This window comes from Pseudophryne corroboree, chromosome 11 (assembly GCF_028390025.1).
Source record: "Pseudophryne corroboree isolate aPseCor3 chromosome 11, aPseCor3.hap2, whole genome shotgun sequence".
NCBI classification, from domain to species: Eukaryota; Metazoa; Chordata; class Amphibia; order Anura; family Myobatrachidae; genus Pseudophryne; species Pseudophryne corroboree.
In genome coordinates this window covers 216,732,552-216,755,724 of record NC_086454.1, presented here as the reverse complement: position 1 = coordinate 216,755,724, position 23,173 = coordinate 216,732,552, and the positions used below count along the sequence as shown (strand labels likewise).

Below are 23,173 nucleotides of genomic sequence, written 5' to 3'. Positions count from 1 at the left end.
ACCAGATTCCAATAGGGAGGAAAAGGGGAAAACAAGGGGGATGCAAAATCAGACGCAAAAAAACCCTAAATTGAATATCCCTACTCCCGAAATTAGTAACCATGTAAAAAAAAAAAAGAATTTGAGTTCGAGAACCCTCACTAAAGATGAGGAAAATGTTCTCCAAAAGGTCTAAAATTTGCGCCCACTTCTAAAGTAGCCGCTTTTAATACACATATTGACATTCACAAGTTTTCCAGAAAGCGAACGCTTAAAAAAAAAAAATTGCCACAAATATTACAGAGGCCGATAAGGAAGATGAAAATATCACCCCATTTACGAAGAAATCTACCTTCCATCCAGCTCATGTAAGAGGTTGCATGATAGAGAGCTTCACCAAGTCGGTTTTAGAAGATGTTCGCACTATGAAACAATCGAGTAGGAATTCCACGATACAGAAAAGAACTCATCTGAAAACAAACCTGACCAGGAATGAGAAACAAGCCATTGAATCACTTAAGAAAGATAAGTAAATTGTGATAAAGCCCTGTGATAAGGGAGGAGGCATTACTATTCAGGATAGAAAAGATTACAAAGAAGAAATCCTTTCCCAACTCAACCTAAATGGTACCTATCAGAAACTTAGAATAGACCCCACTTTGAAGATCAAGACTAACTACAGCAAACTAATCAACAAATATTTGGAAAAGGAAGTATTAACGAAAAGAGAGTATGAATTTCTAAACATTCAACACCCCAAAACTCCCACAGTTTACACCCTACCCAAAATACATAAAAATTCAGAGAAGCCGTCAGGACGCCCCATAATTTCGGGCACTGGGAGCCTGACTACCAATCTGTCACAGATGGTAGACTTTTACCTTCAACCATTGGTGGTAAAAGTGAAATTCTATCTAAAGGAATACAACAGATGCCATCAACATATTGAACAATGTACAATGGGACGAAAATTCCTTACTAGTCACTGCAGATGTTACTTCGTTATATACGTTTATAGATCACAAAGGTGGCATTGAAAAAACCACAATGACTGGAATGGTCCAATTTATCCTCGAAAGCATTACCTTCATTTTAGAAAATATTTTTTTTCTTTTTTGAAGAAGATTATTTCCTCCAGAAGGTCGGCACCAAGTTCGCACCGAGCTATGCGAATCTGTTCATGGCAAGGTGGGAGGAAGACGCCGTTTGGGGCAGTTCGCTGGCCTGTGCGAACTTGGTGTCCTGGTGCCGTTGCATAGACGACATCTTATTCATCTGGCGTGGAAACCAACTGGAATTGGACAATTTTTGCGTTCTTCTCAATTCCAACAATCTTAATATTAAACACACCTTTGCCATAAGTCCAAAGAGTGTACATTTCCTTGATCTTACCATCTTCATTAAAGATAACAATATACTTACAATAAGTTTCACTAAGCCGACAGATTGCAACAGTCTTATACCATATAACAGTCAACTTCACACCAATTGGTTAAAGGGCATTCCGAAGGGACAATTTTTGAGATTAAAACGGAATTGTAGTGAGACGCTGGAATATCAGTCCCAAAAAAACATCATGAAACAAAAGTTTTTGGAAAAAGGGTACAACATTTTTTTTTTTAGAAAAAGCAGAACGTGAGGTAGACAATATAGAAAGGAAAAACATCCTAGCAAAGCAAAGTGATAAGGCCTCAACTAACAACTGTGAATGGGCATTCATATCTGGATTTGGTTCTGATTATAAGCAAGAATGTATAATTAAACGCTCATTGGCATTTGTTGAAGAGAGACCCTATATTAAAAAACATTATTCCAGAGAAGCCATGATTCATATATAGGAAAAGCAATCATTTGAAAAATTCATTGGTGAAAAGTGTGTTACCTTTTGAATCAAGTAACCCTATCCGGACTAAAGGATTTCATCGCTGTGGTACTTGTATAGTATGCAGGACGATACCTGCAATCACCTCCAAAATCACTGAATTTGTTCATAACAACACCAGATACCGAATTAAAGATTTCATAACTTGTCATACTACCAATGTTATATACATTATCAAGTGTGGTTGTGGTCTCCTCTACATAGGAAGGACAGGGAGAGCTTTAAAAACACGTATTGCTGAACATCTACGCAATATAAAAAAAGGTGTCACCACCAACACATTATCAGAACATTTTCAGAGTAGACACAATTGCTCTGTGTCACATTTAACTTCATTTATAGGCATACAACAAATAAAAGCTTCCTGGAAAGACCGCGATACAGAGGGGAATCTCGCCAAGGCTGAAATGCAGTGGATATTTAAATTAAACACTCTTATCCCTGCAGGATTAAATTCTGAGTTTGAATTAAAATGGTTTCTGTGATCATATACATGTAGCACCTTTCTGACTTTTTTCATTATTTCTGTTTCTCTTCACACCAATATTTGTTTAATTGTATTAGTCACCCTTATATTATATTCATAAGTTTTTGATTATTTTTATCTCTTTCTCCAATGCTAAGTTTTCATACTTCTTTATTTGTATTTATTCCTATGTGAAACTAGACATAGGAAGTTGTCTATATTTGGTATTATCATATGTTTTTATCATGTACCATATGTTTCTATTAAGTAATATTGTCGAAGAAATGAGACATTGTTATTTGAGTGGTGTGCCTTTTTATGCACACCACTTCCCAGTTTATTTAAGCGCATGTGCATTTGGAATGGTGAAGTGTGGACCACATTTTCGTATAGGTGGAACGCACTTCCGGTCCGGTGGAACGCAAACCGCGTTTCCGGTCGGGTGGAGCGGACCGTGGAGACTTCCGGTCCAGCGGTTTTTGCTTTTTAAGTTGCTCAGTACGGTTTATAAGGATCCTTTTTCATTACAGATACACTTCTGGAGTTTAGCGGTACCCACAGCATGTTTACTAATTTTATAAGGTATAAATTTATGATTTAGTCTGTGAATCCCATCATGCATTGTGACAGCTCATTTCCTGTACCATGGGTTTAAATAGCACCTAGTCCACACTCGGCTTACACACCTTGAAAAAGACCTCAATGGTTGAAACGTCGTTGGTGGAAGCTGAGAGTGGATTTTTTTACAATTCAACATTTTATCTTTAAAGCAAGTTTGACTGTCTGCACTATCATGTGAGGTATACTGGGGTTAATGCACATTGGGTATTCCGGACTTCCCATTGTTGTAACAGTTTCCATCTGCTGCATTCCCCCCCCCCCCCCCCCCCTTTTTTTTTTGCTTTTCAGGTATATAGGAAGTCATCTTGCTCTTTTTATGATTTATGTAAATGTCAATTGGAAATTTTTATCAATAAAAAGAAAACTTATTTTTTGCCTATCCACTGGGTTGGATCGTGATTGAAAGATACCTTTATATGTGGATCAAATCTTCCATACACGTGAGTGATGGTACACTGTGCCTAGATGAATTGAAGTAATATTCACTAGATAAAGATACCTTTTATATGCTTTACTACATCACTATTTAAGTGAGTTTTGGTACGTGACAGTTGCTATAGAATTGGTGGTGAGAACCTGTCCTCTCTTCTATCAAGTTGAATCACCAGGGCTCTGTTTACACCCATCACTAGACAGAATTTTTCCAATAATACTACACATTGGAATCTTTGTTTTTCTTTTCCGGTACATGTCTCCCGTGGATACTTAACTTTCTACGAGCAATCCAAGGATTGTGTTGGGGAAACCTGCACCGTATTGTATAATAATAATTTTTACATATTTATTTCATTGTAAAATAATTTTTATATATTTTTTTCACTGTTTACCTTTTGCAATTGTGGGTGCCTTTGATCATTTCCCTGTTATTTTTTCTGTAATCTGCTTATGTTTACCTGTAGTTGGGCAGGTATCAAGGGTTCTGATTGGGCTGACCTTAATATCTCATTGCGCCAGAGTTTACCTCCCAAATATTGTCATATAATATCATACTGTTTGCTAGCAGCAAGTATTTCTAGTTCCCCCTTTACATTACTCTTCCTACTATGAATATATCTTTACTAGCATTAGACAAAGTATTGCCCCATTTATATATCTCCTACTGGAGACGCCTGGGTATTGAATCCCTCGCTGATGGTTTTTCCTCAACTTCTATCCTACTGAGTTGTCTACTAAATTTACATTAGAACCATCAGCTTGGCTCTATTATCTTTAACTTAAACACTGGATGGATTGACCACTAATCCTAAGGTTTTTCAAGTTCCCTCTGAACGTATTTTGAATAGATTGCTTAAATCTTCACCCCATGGTGCAATATCCTACTGGTATAGCTTACTTGCTTCCCGGTTTGTATGGTTAAAACCTCATCCCAGCTTAATTGGGAGACTGACCTTCAACATACATTTACTCTAAAACAATGGGAAACTAATATTTCCTCTTTTTCAGTATCTATGTGCACTAATCACGTTGAAATGCATATTAAATTATTAAATAGATTGTATTTTACCCTTTCTACACTACACAAGAATATGGCCTGATACTTCTAAATTTTGTTGGTGTCTGTGTCACTCCAAAGGTACTATCTTTCATGTTTTCTGGGATTGCCCTGTTTTACTTTTATTTTGTTGGAATGAAGTGTTTGATTTTATACAAGATGTTATTGGACTTCATTTAACTCCAGAACTTTCCTTAGATATTTTGCATTGGTATCCTATTGTTACTAAATCCTCCCGCTATGTGTTAAGTCACATTCTGATATCCGCTAGAGCCACTGTTGCTGAACGCTGGAAATCCCCTTCTCTCTCTTCCCCCCTTTGCCCCTTCGAGAAAAGTAATCTCCAAACCCCAATTCCACTTTGAAATGGAGACTAGGGAGGCTACATATTCTTCTGCTCTCTCCTCTCCTGTTGTGGTGTGGCTCCCATGGCACTTATACATTACAGAAGGCAACGGTGTCCCTTCTCCATGTCCCATCTCACAGTGTGTTTCTTTTAATTTGAATAAAACCCCAGCAAAGGATGATGCTTGTTTTACATAAAACATTACCGCCCCTATTTTGGGGAAACAAAAAATATATCCAGTCTCTACTTTTCAGTGAGGCAAGGTGTCGAGCTACTCGGAATATTTCCTCTCTCTCTCTAATAGGTGTTTTCAAGTTCTTAATGGATGGATTTGCTCTCCAGGTACAGTATTCTGGATAAACCGCTGAGACTGGCACATAACAAAAAAATCTCTGGTCTGGAAGATCAGACATTAGCAGAAAGGGGGGGTGCCACTCTCAACACCTGAACAGACTGAGTTAACAGATTTGAGCTCCAAAAGCTTGGGGTGCACATCTACAAAACAATTCAATTAAGTTTGTATGCAGTCCAAAGGAAAAGATACTGCATGTAAACATCTTGGAGGTAACAGCAATGTATTGGAGGTAACAGCAATGTAATGTGCAAAACATCCGTATAGCTTTAAGGGCGGTATCATATTTACAGCGGTACTTTACCGCTGCTAACAGCATCGTGAGGAGCTATCCTAGTAGCCTTGATGCTGGCTGTTATCTTTTGCTGCCATCACTTATCAGGGATTATGCTAAAGCACCCGGATTTATCCATGTGTTTTTATGCGATTGCGGGTCCAATTTTGTCGCTGAAAATTACCTCTAATTGAATACTGCGATAATGACCATCGGTCATTTAATCATGATAGCCATCTGTTTTTTAAGAGCCAAAATCGCATTGAAGATAGTAGGATACCGCCTTAAATAAAGCAAACCATCTAAAGATATTTTCAAGCAATCAGACTGTTGTAGTCGCCTTACACAACAATTAAGCCCCAATAACAGACACATGGTGATCAATATCAACATTCATGTAAATAAGCTTTAAATCTTAAAGAAGCTTTAAAGCTTTAATCCTTTAACGTACGTATTTAATGTAGTGGGAAAGAGCAACAATGCAGCAGATTACAGTACTTCAGTCAATATAAGATTGATGCAGAGAAGGTAAATTGAGCAAGGACTTGTTTCAACAAATAATTCAAAAATTTGGAATTCCTCAAATCGATGGTGCAGGTGGGTTAAGTTCGAGGAAACCCAGATGGGTGGATTCCCAGAAAAGTACTTCAACATATAACTTGAATATATAAATATGAATTTAATGTATACTTAGCTAATGTTATTGATCAATTCAGCAGATGTTCAATACAGCAATCACACAAGAAAACTCAGGAGTCCTGCCCTCTGCATCTAGAGTTATATTCAGATCATCCTGGCATTTTCTGCAGTCAAGTGTTTCATCCAGGCATATGAGGCTAATTAACACTGACTGGTTCCAGTTTATATAGACTGGAAAATGCACGAATCAGCAATTTCATAAGTACAAAGATCAAATTATGAAATATACAGTACATAAATGCTAAAAAAAAAAAAAAAAAAAACAGTAGGGGGCACTGTTGCCTAAATTTTGAGTGTTAGAAATAGCATATTGTATACAATGATTAACATGGATTTTATGGATTTAGGACACAAGGTGAACACCATTGTCCTAATTATGAACAAATTGTATCCAGCGCTCTACTTGTGTGGATAAACGCTGTGGCAGCAAAATTGTGGTGGAGGTTAAACCCAATACCTCTTTAAAGATATATAACATAAGGGTACACAATTGCGCCTGAATATGTGGTGGTAATGGTTGTAATACTAAATGACAAGTATACACTGTATATATGAAGAATAAGTGTATTTATTCTAAAACAAAATGACAGAAAGAGAATAAATGGAAAAAGATGTGAAAAAATAGAAAATTAATACATTAATGAAAGAGTGTGTGTGTGTATATATATATATATATATATATATATGTATATGAAAGAATTCTATACATATGTATACTTTGGTCCGCAGTCCAGTACAATAGAGTGTGGCGTCCCACCTCGTTTAATTGTGCTCAAACTTCTACCACAATGTGTGGAGGGGTATATACAACACAGTCCCAGAGGAGCTCGTTCAGTAATATATGGGGGTCACGGTCAAAGAGTCTGTTGCAGCAGCTTGATCCTGTCTTGAGAGGGAGGGGGGGTGAGGTGATCTTCTGACGGTGCTAGCAAATGAAGGGGTACCCCAGGTGGCTATGCGGGAGGGATGAGTTGCAGGAGATAGGTAATTATTGGCTCTGGACTCGCCGCTCTCTGACTCGGTCTGTGGCTGCGGAAGGCGCCCGTGTAGACAGGCGTCTGCCGCCGGCCAGATCCGAGGAGTGCGGTCGTGTCTCTGGGGGGGAAAGTGTCACTGACTTCGAGACCCGGAGCGGGACTGTCCGCAGTGCACCTCCCCACTTACAGAGCCCTTACCTTGTTCTTCTGTGCTCGATTCCCAACTTCCGCTGTCACCTTGCTTCCTTGTCAGTCTTGCAGCTTTTCGTCCGGTTTCACTTTCACTTTCCTGTACCTCGCGGTCACGTGACCTGTTCCTGTTCCTCAGCAGTCTTCAGCGCCGTGGGTGATGAATGTGTCCAGAAATAGAGAGCTCTGCTGTGTTGAATATGATTAAGGCAGTCTGTTTGAAACGGTGTCCTGTTAGCTCCTACGCGTGTCGACCTTTCTAGGTCTTCCTCAGGGAGTCTATGAGTGCCATATTCAGTGTGGGCTATTTATGCCCATACTTGCTTATGTCATAGAAAAGGGGGCGTGTTTCTCGAATTATAATGGGGATTTGTTATATAACGACTATACAGACAATCATACAATAAAAAGAATATACAAGGAAAGAATGGGATATAGAAAAACAATAATAATAGTAATAGTAAACAAAACAAGCAAAAATGATATATGTAAAAGGTATAACGACCATAAAGAATGATTTTTGAGACTGAATCATTAGTGAATATTGGGAAATGATGAGAGTTCGTTTCTGGTGAATTTATTAGTTGTGTGAGAATTTTCTGTTACTACATTTGGAGGTAGTGACAGTCTGTGGTTTGTGGGTTAAAAGTTGATAAATGGGGTTATGGACAATCCGAAGATTATGAATAAAACCTAATTGGGATAAAAAGTGAAAAATTTTGTTATGTAAACACAATATGTTAATATATTATTAATTATTAACCCATTAGTAAAACTTATTGTATGCGGAAAAATTATCTGTGTTTTGGTATATTTCACTGCAAAATTGGTTACATGGTGTAAAATTAAATTTGCTAGGCTCTAATGACTTGACCCACCAAAATGTACGCTAATAGGGCTTGATGGCTTAGCAAATATGAAGCAAATCCATGTACGATATTAGTTCATGATTACTGATCTCACCTCATTGTCTAGATTGAGGCCCCGTGGTTTCAGCGTTTTTAGGGTGTAGATCCACCTCAACTCTTCTTTATTAATTTGTTTAATAAAATCCCCTCCCCTCCAATTGGGTGACACTAGTTTGATCCCCAAGATTTTCATCCCTGCCGGGTTCCTCTCATGTGTTTCTTTGAAGTGATTGGACAAGTTGTGTGTTTCTAGTCCCTTCCTTACATTCCTAATGTGTTCGGATATCCTAGTTTTCAGTGGTCTTACAGTTCTGCCTACATACTGTAGTCGGCATGGGCATTCAATGAGGTATATCACTCCCTTGCTTTGGCACGAGATGTGTTCTTGTATTTCAAACCTTTCTCCAGTTATGTTAGATTCAAAGCTAATGGTTTTCTTGGTGCTAACTTCGTGTGTTTTACAGTAACTGCAAGAGCCACAATGAAAAAAACCCTTGCTTAGTTTTTGTCCTGTTAAAGTAGTCTGTACCACTTCTGTCTTACTGAGATGACTATGTGAGAGTTTGGATTTTAAATCTGGTGCTCTTCTATAGACTACTTTTGGCCTAGAGGACAGGGTGTCAGCTAAAAGGTTATCTTCAATGTTTGGACAGGATTTTTTCAAGTTGTCTATTATTGGTACTGAATTGTGTCAGGAAGACTGTCTTAAAGTCTTCACTTGATGTCTCTTTGTGTTTGTAAGTCAGGAGGGTGTCTCTTTCGACTTGTGTGGCTATTTGTAGATCTTTTTCAAGTATCTCCCTCTTGTAGCCTTTCTCTATAAACTGGTTTTTCATTTCCCCTGCTTGTCGCTCAAAATCTTCAAGTTTAGTACAGTTTCTCCTCAGTCTTTTAAATTGGCCTAGTAGGATGCTTCGTAACCAATTGGGATGATGTCCACTAGTATTCAGAATATAACTGTTGACATCTACGCTCTTCTGATATGTCTTTGTGTATATTGTGGAATTCTCCACAAATACATTGATGTCCAGGAAGTTTACTGTGGATCGACTATAGTTTGTGGTAAATACTAAATTATTGTCGTTTGTATTGATGTATGTCAGGAATTCTAGTAATTTTTCTTCTGTGCCTTGCCAAATTAAAATGATGTCGTCTATATATCTTCGCCAGAGGACTAGGTTTGCTCCAAATTCATGACCACACCAGATATTGGTGTCCTCCCACCTACTCATGAACAAGTTGGCATAACTTGGAGCAAACCTAGTCCCCATAGCTGTGCCTGTAGTCTGTCTGTAATGGATGTCATTAAACCAAAAGTTATTGTGTTGTAGAATGAATTGTATGCATTCCAAGATGAAGATGGTTTGTCTTGAGTCCAAAGTCGAGTCCAATGAAAGAAAGTGATTCACTGCATCTAGACCCTGTTTCTGATCTATGATGGTATATAGAGAGGTAACATCACTTGTGCAGATCCAAAAATCTTCTGACCAAGTGATGTTGCCCAAAGTCTTGATGATGTCTGTTGTATCTTGTATATATGATTTCTGTGTTTTGACGTATGGCTGTAGGTATGAATCGATATACTGAGACAAATTTGATGTGAGTGAACCTATTCCTGATATAATTGGGCGGCCGGGTGGGTTGGATATGTTTTTATGTACTTTTGGTAGGTAATAAAATACAGGGAGTATGGGATTGTCAATTTGGATAAAAGCATGTTCTTTTTTAGTCAATATGCCTAGTTCTAATCCCTCTTTTAATAATTTGTCTAAGCATTTCTTATATTCGCCTGTAGGGTCTTGGGTCAATGTTTCATATGTACTTTTATCATTAAGAATTCTGAGTGACTCTGTTGTGTAGTCCTTCTTGTCCAACAAGACTATTCCCCCCCCTTTGTCCGCAGGTTTAATTACTAGGTCTCTGTTGTTACCTAGATCCTTGAGTGCGTTCCTTTCTGTTGTTGTTATATTTATGTTCCTTGGTTTGGTTTCTAGTCTATCTATGTCACGTGTTACCAACTGTTCAAATGTATCAATGAAGGAACCCCTCATGTGTTGCGGATAGAAGTTGGATTTCGGTTTCAGATCTGAATGTTTGTATGTTTTGTCTGGTTCCTTATGTTCTGTGTATGCGACAGATCCTTTGTTGTAATACTTGGCGAGGGTTAGTTTTCTTGTAAATTTGTGCAAGTCTAGATATGTTTCAAATTTATTCAGCTGTTTAGTTGGTGCGAACTTGAGCCCCTTGTTCAACAGTGATATGTGTTCATCTTTTAATGTAACTGTGCTCAAATTAAAAATTCCTTTGGTTCCTATTTCTGGTAATTGTTTCTCTTGTGTCTTCCTATTCCTACCTCCTCTACATCCTCGTCTAGGTCCTCCAACTTTCGTTTGTTTGGTGTTACCTGATTCATGTCGCAGGACAGGATTCCTGCCCTTTTTACTAAAAAATGGTCTGCACATGTCTTGTTATATGTCTGCTCAATGGTCTGTGTTTCTAAATTCTCATTCAGAGGTATGTCTTCCAAATTTATTGAAACTTGGAAGCCTTTTTCTAATGACACTCTGGCTAGTCTTTCATATTCAAGGTCCTCTTCAATACTGTAAGTTGAAAAGTCAGTATCTAAAGTGCTCTCTAAAATTGAGTTGTCTAGACTCTCATTGCTTGTTTTATGATAAGTGATTTCTTTTTTGGGGCCTGAAGCTTTCTTGTGTAGTTTTGTCATGTACTCTTGGTAGGTGAGATTCAATCTTTTATAGATGGGTGTAATTTTGGGTATCCTTTCACGTTTGTGTGTCTTAGTCTTTGTTGGTGTATTGAGTAAGGCCGGGATTGATTTCTGTTTATTGTTGGGTTTCTTGTCTGGTTTAGTTTTCCCTATTTTATCCCTCAGGATCTTGGATTTTTTTGTAGCTATGGTTTCTTCCTCTACCCTTTTCAGTCTGTTTTTTGAAATTGCTTCTAATTGTTGGAAATCCTTATCGTGTTTGTGTTCATCCAAAGCTGTCTGTAGTGACTCTATTTCTGTGCCTAATTTTATTAGTTCAGTCTCATGTGTGTTCACAATCAATTTAATTAGCTGTGTGGAGCAGTCATGCAGGATGTTGTTCCATTTTTCCATGAATTGTGGGTCCTCTCTACTATGTGTCGGGGCTTTCTTAATTTTCAGGCCTTTTGGTATAATTCGTTGTGATAGATACCATTGCAATGTTTTATTGTCCCACCAAATTTTGGATTCTCTCGTTGCTAATCTCTCTACCCTTAGAAAGATATCACAGAACTTGTTCAAACTGTTATGTGTTGCAGTGGTGTGTTCTAAATTAGTGAAAATGATATCTGCCCTAGTGGCTCTGTCTTTTCTAAGTTCTAGAATACCCATACAAGGTGCTGCTGGATACTGGGTTTGAGAAATGAATTATGAACAAATTGTATCCAGCGCTCTACTTGTGTGGATAAACGCTGTGGCAGCAAAATTGTGGTGGAGGTTAAACCCAATACCTCTTTAAAGATATATAACATAAGGGTACACAATTGCGCCTGAATATGTGGTGGTAATGGTTGTAATACTAAATGACAAGTATACACTGTATATATGAAGAATAAGTGTATTTATTCTAAAACAAAATGACAGAAAGAGAATAAATGGAAAAAGATGTGAAAAAATAGAAAATTAATAAGCTAAGCCATCAAGCCCTATTAGCGTACATTTTGGTGGGTCAAGTCATTAGAGCCTAGCAAATTTAATTTTACACCATGTAACCAATTTTGCAGTGAAATATACCAAAACACAGATAATTTTTCCGCATACAATAAGTTTTACTAATGGGTTAATAATTAATAATATATTAAAATATTGTGTTTACATAACAAAATTTTTCACTTTTTATCCCAATTAGGTTTTATTCATAATCTTCGGATTGTCCATAACCCCATTTATCAACTTTTAACCCACAAACCACAGACTGTCACTACCTCCAAATGTAGTAACAGAAAATTCTCACACAACTAATAAATTCACCAGAAACGAACTCTCATCATTTCCCAATATTCACTAATGATTCAGTCTCAAAAATCATTCTTTATGGTCGTTATACCTATTACATATATCATTTTTGCTTGTTTTGTTTACTATTACTATTATTATTGTTTTTCTGTATCCCATTCTTTCCTTGTATATTCTTTTTATTGTATGATTGTCTGTATAGTCGTTATATAACAAATCCCCATTATAATTCGAGAAACACGCCCCCTTTTCTATGACATAAGCAAGTATGGGCATAAATAGCCCACACTGAATATGGCACTCATAGACTCCCTGAGGAAGACCTAGAGAGGTCGACACGCGTAGGAGCTAACAGGACACCGTTTCAAACAGACTGCCTTAATCATATTCAACACAGCAGAGCTCTCTATTTCTGGACACATTCATCACCCACGGCGCTGAAGACTGCTGAGGAACAGGAACAGGTCACGTGACCGCGAGGTACAGGAAAGTGAAAGTGAAACCGGACGAAAAGCTGCAAGACTGACAAGGAAGCAAGGTGACAGCGGAAGTTGGGAATCGAGCACAGAAGAACAAGGTAAGGGCTCTGTAAGTGGGGAGGTGCACTGCGGACAGTCCCGCTCCGGGTCTCGAAGTCAGTGACACTTTCCCCCCCAGAGACACGACCGCACTCCTCGGATCTGGCCGGCGGCAGACGCCTGTCTACACGGGCGCCTTCCGCAGCCACAGACCGAGTCAGAGAGCGGCGAGTCCAGAGCCAATAATTACCTATCTCCTGCAACTCATCCCTCCCGCATAGCCACCTGGGGTACCCCTTCATTTGCTAGCACCGTCAGAAGATCACCTCACCCCCCCCTCCCTCTCAAGACAGGATCAAGCTGCTGCAACAGACTCTTTGACCGTGACCCCCATATATTACTGAACGAGCTCCTCTGGGACTGTGTTGTATATACCCCTCCACACATTGTGGTAGAAGTTTGAGCACAATTAAACGAGGTGGGACGCCACACTCTATTGTACTGGACTGCGGACCAAAGTATACATATGTATAGAATTCTTTCATATACATATATATATATATATACACTCTTTCATTAATGTATTAATTTTCTATTTTTTCACATCTTTTTCCATTTATTCTCTTTCTGTCATTTTGTTTTAGAATAAATACACTTATTCTTCATATATACAGTGTATACTTGTCATTTAGTATTACAACCATTACCACCACATATTCAGGCGCAATTGTGTACCATTGTCCTAATGTTGACATACAGTATGTCTAACTACAAACACTTGTCTTGTTTGGTCTCATATACTCAGACAATGGACTTTGTAAATACACCTCTGTCAGAAAACACTTTAGATCAGCTTGTAATATAGATATATACTGTGTGTGTGTGTGTGTGTGTGTGTGTGTGTGTGTGTGTGTGTGTGTGTGTGTGTATATATATATATATATATATATATATATATTATTTTTTCCCTGCTTAGGGTAGTGGAACACAATTTTATTTCCTTTTCAATGGTAATTTGAGGTGTATGTTTTAGTTTAGATCGAAGACATAGGCACTGTAATATATGTATTAATATGTATATGGCGTGCTATTACTGTAGTGCCCAAAATTGGAGGGGCTTCCTCACTTGTCAAAGCACAATGAGTATATGTGTATTTTATTTTATTATTATTATTCTTAGCCAGTACATGGAGGGGCCCTTCAAAATTTTGCTATGAGTCCCGCAACTGTTTATTTATTTGCCTGTCCATTTAACAGCTCCTGTATTGCTCAGATCATCCATTGCATATATTATGTTTGAAAATTATTTGCAGAAACACTATGCTGCTGTGGAGGTGCAATTAAATTTCTTTGGCGCCTTCTGGATGTATATGTGTATATTAAAGTTACAGTTGTAACATTTTTTTACTGAATTTTGCTACAGAGTAATTATGCTTAAAATCCTTAACGTTATGAAATTATTTTAGTTAGACAAAATAAGTGTATTTATCCAATATACAGGGAATGTGTTGCATGATTTTGGGTAATTAGATCGACCACTATTGGTCGACATGCATTAGGTCGACATGGTCACTAGGTCGACATGCAGTGTTTTTTGACTTTTTGTCATTTTTTGGTGTATTGTCTGTAAAGTGACGGGGAACCTCAGTTAGTGCACTGTGTCCCCTCGCATGGCTCGCTTCGCTCCCCATGCTAAGTGCAAGGTGCCTCGCTGCGCTCAGCACAAGTTACCATTCACAATCGTAGTCCATGTGGATCGTAAAGTATGAAAAAGGTAAAATAAAAAATGTGAAAAACTAATTTCAAACTTTTCCCATGTTGACCTTGTACATGTCGACCTAATAACTGTGTCGACATAGTGACCATGTCGACCTAATGCATGTTGATCAATAGTGGTCGACCTAAGTGCTGTCGACCTAATGACCGTATCCCGTGCTGCACAGGGTGAAATATAGGATAGTTTCAGTTACCAAATCTTGAATATTTGTGATTGCTCTTATAAATCAGTGACAATTGTGTTGTAATATGTATCAGTTTTACCTGTTCAATTAAAGCAGTCATCTTTGTGCAAACACGTAAAAGGAATATTGTTTACCCGTTTAAATTAGACTAACTCACTAAGTTTTTTGTTATTTTTTTTTATCTAATTGTATGCTTCTAATGGTACATTGAGCTGAAAAGTATGATTTTTTTTTTTGTCTTAAGTGGGAGAATACAGTTCTCTTGCATACTTTATGACTATCAGTCAATGTTCTGATTTTGAAATTACTGGTCTGTCAGCAGATGACTAGTAATTGGAAGCCAAAGCTTTTGCCAAGGACTTTCCCTCCCTTTTGAAATAGATAATACCCCTTTTCCACCTGTAGCATGGGTCGCGGCCGGGAGCCTGACACGGCTGCAACCCATGCTACAGCCCCCTTTCCCACAGCGCTCACCAACCCGGCTTACACGGGTAAGTGCGCGCCCCCGCGCATTTACCCGTGTTTTTAAGGCTAGTGGAAAAGATGTATTCGTTACCTTCAGGTACTATTAAATGCACTCTGCTGCCTAGACAGCACAAAATTAATTTTCCTGTTTTATGTTGTATTTCATATGTAAGGTGATGCATTTTATTCATTTATCATTGTCGAAATAGGATTTTATTGTACGCATTTTTTACTTGAATTGACATTTTTGTCCTTTGTAATAAAGGTATCACTAAGAGTCTGGAGCCAGTCACCGGGCAGCTGAACAGCACAATTACATCAAAGCTAACTTCTGTGGAGGGAACACTTAAGGAGAATGTCACCAAGATGGTTAAATCAAAGGTAATTCTTATCTTATTAACTTTATCTTGTTTTATTCATACTGTTTATGTACTTCATAAGGCACTGAGGACCCCTTGCGGTGCCATATAAATAAAAGAACAATACTAATTTTAACATAAACCTACTGTAGATAACAAAACTTTCTAACTGTAATTTTTTAAACTCGGCCTGTAACATGGCAATTAGGAGCTGATTGGCTGTTACTTTATCACCGTAAAATGTATCACTTTTCAAGGCCTCGTACATCTCCCTCTTAGTAATAGCAGATAGATAGATATAGATATATATATAGATAAACAAATATAGAAAACCACAGCACTGGCCACCCCAGAAGCGGGGTGCAGTGTCTGCACTCACCACTCATAGGGTGGGGTGCATGCAGCCCATGGCCACCTACCCAAATACATACAAATAGAGAATTCAGCACTCACCATAGCAAGCTCACTTGTCCTCACAACATCAATAAATAAATGATAGGGGTTTAGTTAGTGAATTGGCCAATGCACGGAAGCCTGCATACCGCTCCACGGTACCCCACCTTCATGCAGGTCCTACACTATCACAAAGCCTTAAGAATTAAAACCTGGCAACTGTATCACATATAATATAACTGCAAATATGCCCACTAAGTTTAATGTATGCCTGCCACATATCTTATGGCTTTTAAAGGCATACTAGTCACCTGACAGCCGATAAATTACTAAGGAGCAGCTGACACAGGTTTAGAACAATTGAGATTACACAGGGGAGCATGAAAAGGCCTGTGACCATGGTTAATAATTAATTATTAACCATGGTCACAGGCCTTTTCATACATACTGAGAATGACAAAAAATATAAACCTACTAATTAGACAGCCTGAGAGTTAGTTCTACAGTAATGACACATTATTAGACCGCACTGTACCATTGAATAGAATAAAGATAAATTATTTTATTCTATGCAAAACTTCATAACGGCAGCATCTCATTTAGCCCTTTAGGTTGAATCAATTGTAGCTTTTAAATCCAGAAAGATTCTTTTCTAAGCAGCATGTTATCTCTATTACCACCCCTACGCAAAGGTGGAATGTAGGCAATCATCCTATAGCACTAACTGGCCAGGTTATGATTGGCATTAACAAAATAGCGTGCTACAGGTTGGTCATTTCTTGCACGCTCAAAGGCTGATCTTATTGATGAGCTATGTGCAGACTTTCTCTCTTTAAATTTACGTTTAGTTTTTCTGACATAACTGAGACCACAGGGACAAATTATCTGGTAAATTACAAATGAGTTTTCACAAGTCAGATGATGTCGTATGTGAAAGACTTTTCCTGTGTTAGGATGGTTAAACTTGTCACCTGTTAGAAAAAAAAAACCACAAGTGGTACAAGCACACATGAAGTAGTCAGGTTTTTTCTGAGCCAAAAGGTAAAAACCTTTTGGCTCAGAAAAAAACTGACTACTTCATGTGTATGCTCAGATTTAGAAAAACCTGAAATGTCTGTTTTAACTAAATGATCACACAGATTACATGATCTTGAATAGCAAGCCATAAGGTCAGTATTTTGTTAACCCAGATCCTTATCTGAATTAATAATTGGCCAATGTGACTTGGAGATGCAGTTTATAGCTGGGGACAGACCTTTAAATCTAGTCACCGAGGGCAATTTCTGTTTATAGGTATTTGTCACTTTCTTTTCAAGTAAAGTATTGCAATCCATTAACAACACTTTATCCTTTGTTGCCCTCAACTCATCTTAATGCGTATGATTGGGGAGAGAGGTAAAGCACGTTTAATTTTAGTAGGATGACAACTTTTGTTGTGCAAGATGGTATTGCGGTCAATCTTTTTGGTATATACTGTAGTAGACATACCCTTGGCCAAACCAATTTTCTCTTACGTCCTAGATGATGCTGGGGACTCGGTAAGGACCATGGGGTATAGACGGGCTCCGCAGGAGACATGGGCACCTAAAAAGAACTTTTCCTATGGGTGTGCACTGGCTCCTCCCTCTATGCCCCTCCTCCAGACCTCAGTTAGATTCTGTGCCCAGAGGAGAAAGGGTACACTGCAGAGAGCTCTCCTGAGTTTTCTGTAGAAAAATAATTTTGTTAGTTTTTTTATTTTCAGGGAGTCCTGCTGGCTCCCTGCATCGTGGGACTGAGGGGAGAGAAGCAGACCTACTAAACTGATAGGCTCTGCTTCTTAGGCTACTGGACACCATTAGCTCCAGAGGGAGTCGGAACACAGGTCTCACCCTGGGGTTCGTCCTGTAGCCGCGCCCCGTCCTCCTCACAGATGCCGGAAGATAGAAGCCGGGTGAGTATGAGAAGATAGAAGACATCTCAGGTGGCAGAAGACTTCAGATCTTCGTGCTCCCAGACACAACACACTGCACAGCACAGCACTGATGGGTGCAGGGTGCTGGGGGAACGCCCTGGGCAGCAATAATCCTCAATTTTGGGCAATATAGTATGATTAGGCTGCGGAGGCAGTAAATCGCAGATCCACCGCCATTTTATTACAATTACACTGGGACCGAAGCCCGCCGTTGGGGGGGGCGGAGCTTGATCCTCAGCACTAACCAGCACCATTTTCTCCACAGAAGCTGCATGAGAACGCTGGCTCCCCGGTCTCTCCCCTGCTGAACGCTTTCACAGGCTGGAAAAAAAGGAGGGGAGCACATTGGGAATTGGATTGTATATATATATATAAAAGCGCTATCTGGTCATTTATTTTTTCCAGTGTTATTTGAGCGCTGGGTGTGTGCTGGCATACTCTCTCTCTGTCTCTCCTAAGGACCTGGTTAGGGTTTTGTCTCCTTATAGGTTTATCCCTGTGTGTGTGGGGTGTCGGTACGTACGTGTCAACATGTCTGAGGCGGAAGGCTTCTCCAAGGAGGAGGTGGAGCAAATGAGTGGTGTGTCCCCGTCGGTTGTGCCGACTCAGGAATGGATGGACATGTGGCATATGTTGAATGCAAGTGTGGCATCTTTACATAAGAGGCTTGATAAGGCTGAATCCAGGGAGGCATCAGGGGGTCAATCCTCGGATTGGACCGACTCACAGGGCCCATCGGGGTCTCAAAAACGTCCCTTGGCGCAAATTGTGGACACTACTACCGACACGGACTCTGATTCCAGTGTCGACTATGATGAAGTAAAATTGCACCCTAAGGTGACAAAAAGCATTCAGTGTATGATTGTAGCAATAAGGGATGTGTTGCATATTGCTGATGAACCCTCTGTTCCAGACACGAGGGTACACATGTTTAAGGGACAGAAACAGATTATAAATTTCTCTAACGTCCTAAGTGGATGCTGGGGACTCCGTAAGGACCATGGGGAATAGCGGCTCCGCAGGAGACTGGGCACAAAAGTAAAGCTTTAGAACTACCTGGTGTGCACTGGCTCCTCCCCCTATGATCCTCCTCCAAGCCTCAGTTAGATTTTTGTGCCGAACGAGAAGGGTGCACACTAGGTGGCTCTCCTGAGCTGCTTAGTGAAAAGTTTAGTTTTAGGTTTTTTATTTTCGGTGAGACCTGCTGGCAACAGGCTCACTGCATCGAGGGACTAAGGGGAGAAGAAGCGAACTCACCTGCGTGCAGAGTGGATTGGGCTTCTTAGGCTACTGGACATTAGCTCCAGAGGGACGATCACAGGCCCAGCCATGGATGGGTCCCAGAGCCGCGCCGCCGGCCCCCTTACAGAGCCAGAAGACAGAAGAGGTCCGGAAAATCGGCGGCAGAAGACGTCCTGTCTTCACCAAGGTAGCGCACAGCACTGCAGCTGTGCGCCATTGCTCCTCAGCACACTTCACACTTCGGTCACTGAGGGTGCAGGGCGCTAGGGGGGGGCGCCCTGAGCAGCAATAAAAACACCTTGGCTGGCGAAAATACATAACATATAGCCCCCAGGGCTATATGGATGAATTTTAACCCCTGCCAGAATCCATAAAAAAGCAGGAGAAAAGTCAGCGAAAAAGGGGCGGAGCCTATCTCCTCAGCACACTGGCGCCATTTTCCCTCACAGCTCAGTTGGAGGGAAGCTCCCCTGGCTCTCCCCTGCAGTCACTACACTACAGAAAGGGTTAAAAAAGAGGGGGGGCACTAATTAGGCGCAGTATTAACAATACAGCAGCTATAAGGGGAAAAACACTTATATAAGGTTATCCCTGTATATATATAGCGCTCTGGTGTGTGCTGGCAAACTCTCCCTCTGTCTCCCCAAAGGGCTAGTGGGGTCCTGTCCTCTATCAGAGCATTCCCTGTGTGTGTGCTGTGTGTCGGTACATTTGTGTCGACATGTATGAGGAGAAAAATGATGTGGAGACGGAGCAGATTGCCTGTAATAGTGATGTCACCCCCTAGGGGGTCGACACCTGAGTGGATGAACTGTTGGAAGGAATTACGTGACAGTGTCAGCTCTGTATAAAAGACAGTGGTTGACATGAGACAGCCGGCTACTCAGCTTGTGCCTGTCCAGACGTCTCATAGGCCGTCAGGGGCTCTAAAGCGCCCGTTACCTCAGATGGCAGATATAGACGCCGACACGGATACTGACTCCAGTGTCGACGGTGAAGAGACAAATGTGACTTCCAGTAGGGCCACACGTTACATGATTGAGGCAATGAAAAATGTTTTACACATTTCTGATAATACGAGTACCACCAAAAAGGGGTATTATGTTCGGTGAGGAAAAACTACCTGTAGTTTTCCTGAATCTGAGAAATTAAATGAGGTGTGTGATGATGCGTGGGTTTCCCCCGATAACAACTGATAATTTCTAAAATGTTATTGGCATTATATCCTTTCCCGCCAGAGGTTAGGGTGCGTTGGGAAACACCCCCTAGGGTGGATAAAGCGCTCACACGCTTGTAAGAACAAGGGATCTACCCTCTCCTGAGATGACCGCCCTTAAGGATCCTGCTGATAGAAAGCAGGAGGGTATCCTAAAATGTATTTACACACATACTGGTGTTATACTGCGACCAGCAATCGCCTCAGCCTGGATGTGCAGTGCTGGGTTGGCGTGGTCGGATTCCCTGACTGAAAATATTGATACCCTAGATAGGGACAGTATATTATTGCCTATAGAGCATTTGAAAGATGCATTTCTATATATGCGTGATGCACAGCGGAATATTTGCCGACTGGCATCAAGTCTAAGTGCGTTGTCCATTTCTACCAGTAGAGGGTTATGGACACGACAGCGGTCAGGTGATGCGGATTCCAAACGGCATTTGGAAGTATTGCCTTATTAAGGGGAGGAGTTATTTGGGGTCGGTCTTTCAGACCTGGTGGCCACGGCAACAGCTGGGAAATCCACGTTTGTACCCCAGGTCGCCTCTCAACATGAGAAGACGCCGTATTATCAGGCGCAGTCTTTTTGTGGACAAGCGGGCAAAATGTTCCTCATTTCTGCCCCGTGACAGAGGGAGAGGAAAAAGGCTGCAGAAATCAGCCAGTTCCCAGGAACAGAAACCCTCTCCCGCCTCTGCCAAGCCCTCAGTATGACGCTGGGGCTTTACAAGCAGAATCAGGCACGGTGGGGGGCCCGTCTCAATGAATTTCAGCACGCAGTGGGCTCACTCGCAAGTAGACCCCTGGATCCTTCAGGTGATATCTCAGGGGTACAAATTGGAATTCGAGACGTCTCCCCCTCGCCGTTTCCTAAAGTCGGCTTTACCGAGGTCTCCTTCTGACAGGGAGACAGTTTTGGAAGCCATTCACAAGCTGTATTCCCAGCAGGTGATAATCAAGGTACCCCTCCTGCAACAGGGAACGGGGTATTATTCCACACTGTTGTGGTACCGAAGCCGGACGGCTCGTGAGACCGATTCTAAATCTAAAATCTTTGAACACTTACATACAGAGGTTCAAATTCAAGATTGAGTCACTCAGAGCAGTGATTGCGAACCTGGAAGAAGGGGACTACATGATGTCTCGGGACATCAAGGATGCTTACCTTCATGTCCCAATTTACCCTTCTCACCAAGGGTACCTCAGGTTTATGGTACTGAACTGTCACTATCAGTTCAGACGCTGCCGTATGGATGGTCCACGGCACCCTGGGTCTTTACCAAGGTAATGGCCGAAATGATGATATTCCTTCGAAGGAAGGGAATTTTAGTTATCCCTTACTTGGACGATTCCCTGATAAGGGTAAGATCCAGGGAACAGTTGGAGGTCGGTGTAGCACTATCTCAGGTAGTGTTGCGGCAGCACGATTGGATTCTCAATATTCCAAAATCGCAGCTGGTTCCGACGACTCGTCTTCTGTTCCTAGGGATGATCCTGGACACAGTCCAGAAAAAGGTGTTTCTCCCGGAGGAGAAAGCCAGGGAGTTATCCGAGCTAGTCAGGAACCTCCTACAACCGAGCCAACTCTCAGTGCATCAATGCACAAGGGTTCTGGGTAAAATGGTGGCTTCCTACGAAGCAATCCCATTCGGCAGATTCCACGCAAGAACTTTCCAGTGGGACCTGCTGGACAAATGGTCCGGGTCGCATCTTCAGATGCATCAGCGGATAACCCTGTCACCAAGGACAAGGGTGTCCCTCCTGTGGTGGTTGCAGAGTGCTCATCTTCTAGAGGGCCGCAGATTCGGCATTCAGGACTGGGTCCTGGTGACCACGGATGCCAGCCTGCGAGGCTGGGGAGCAGTCACACAGGGAAGGAATTTCCAGGGCTTATAGTCAAGCCTGGAGACATCACTTCACATAAATATCCTGAAGCTAAGGGCCATTTACAATGCTCTAAGCTTAGCAAGACCTCTGCTTCAAGGTCAGCCGGTGTTGATCCAGTCGGACAACATCACGGCAGTCACCCACGTAAACAGACAGGGTGGCACAAGAAGCAGGAGGGCAATGGCAGAAGCTGCAAGGATTCTTCGCTGGGCGGAAAATCATGTGATAGCACTGTCAGCAGTATTCATTCCGGGAGTGGACAACTGGGAAGCAGACTTCCTCAGCAGACACGACCTCCACCCGGGAGAGTGGAGACTTCACCCAGAAGTCTTCCACATGATTATAAACCGTTGGGAAAAACTCGACAGGTATTGCGCCAGGTCAGGCAATAGCTGTAGACGCTCTGGTAACACCGTGGGTGTACCAGTCAGTGTATGTGTTCCCTTCTCTGCCTCTCATACCCAAGGTACTGAGATTGATAAGATGGAGAGGAGTAAGCACTATATTCGTGGCTCCGGATTGGCCAAGAAGGACTTGGTAACCGGAACTTCAAGAGATGCTCACGGAGGATCCGTGGCCTCTACCTCTAAGAAGGGACCTGCTCCAGCAAGGACCCTGTCTGTTCCAAGACTTACCGCGGCTGCGTTTGACGGCATGGCGGTTGAACGCCGGATCCTGAAGGAAAAAAGGCATTCCGGATGAAGTCATCCCTATCCTGATCAAAGCCAGGAAGGATGTAACCGCAAAACATTATCACCGCATTTGGCGAAAATATGTTGCGTGGTGCGAGGCCAGTAAGGCCCGACGGAGGAAATTCAACTGGGTCGATTCCTACATTTCCTGCAAACAGGAGTGTCTATGGGCCTGAAATTGGGGTCCATTAAGGTTCAAATTTCGGCCCTGTCAATTTTCTTCCAAAAAGAACTAGCTTCAGTCCCTGAAGTTCAGACGTTTGTAAAAGGGGTACTGCATATACAGCCTCCTTTT

At 41.1% G+C, this 23,173-nt stretch overlaps 1 protein-coding gene across 2 annotated transcripts in view; it reads left to right on the top strand.

Annotated features, from left to right (window-relative positions):
- Nucleotides 1-23,173, top strand: part of EDC4 (enhancer of mRNA decapping 4) — a 1,121,437-nt gene that overhangs the window by 812,157 nt on the left and 286,107 nt on the right. For both annotated transcript variants that reach the window (XM_063945256.1, XM_063945257.1), the window contains one exon: nucleotides 15,398-15,513. In XM_063945256.1, coding sequence (XP_063801326.1) covers nucleotides 15,398-15,513 — 116 coding nt within the window. The remainder of the gene's footprint in view (nucleotides 1-15,397; nucleotides 15,514-23,173) is intronic.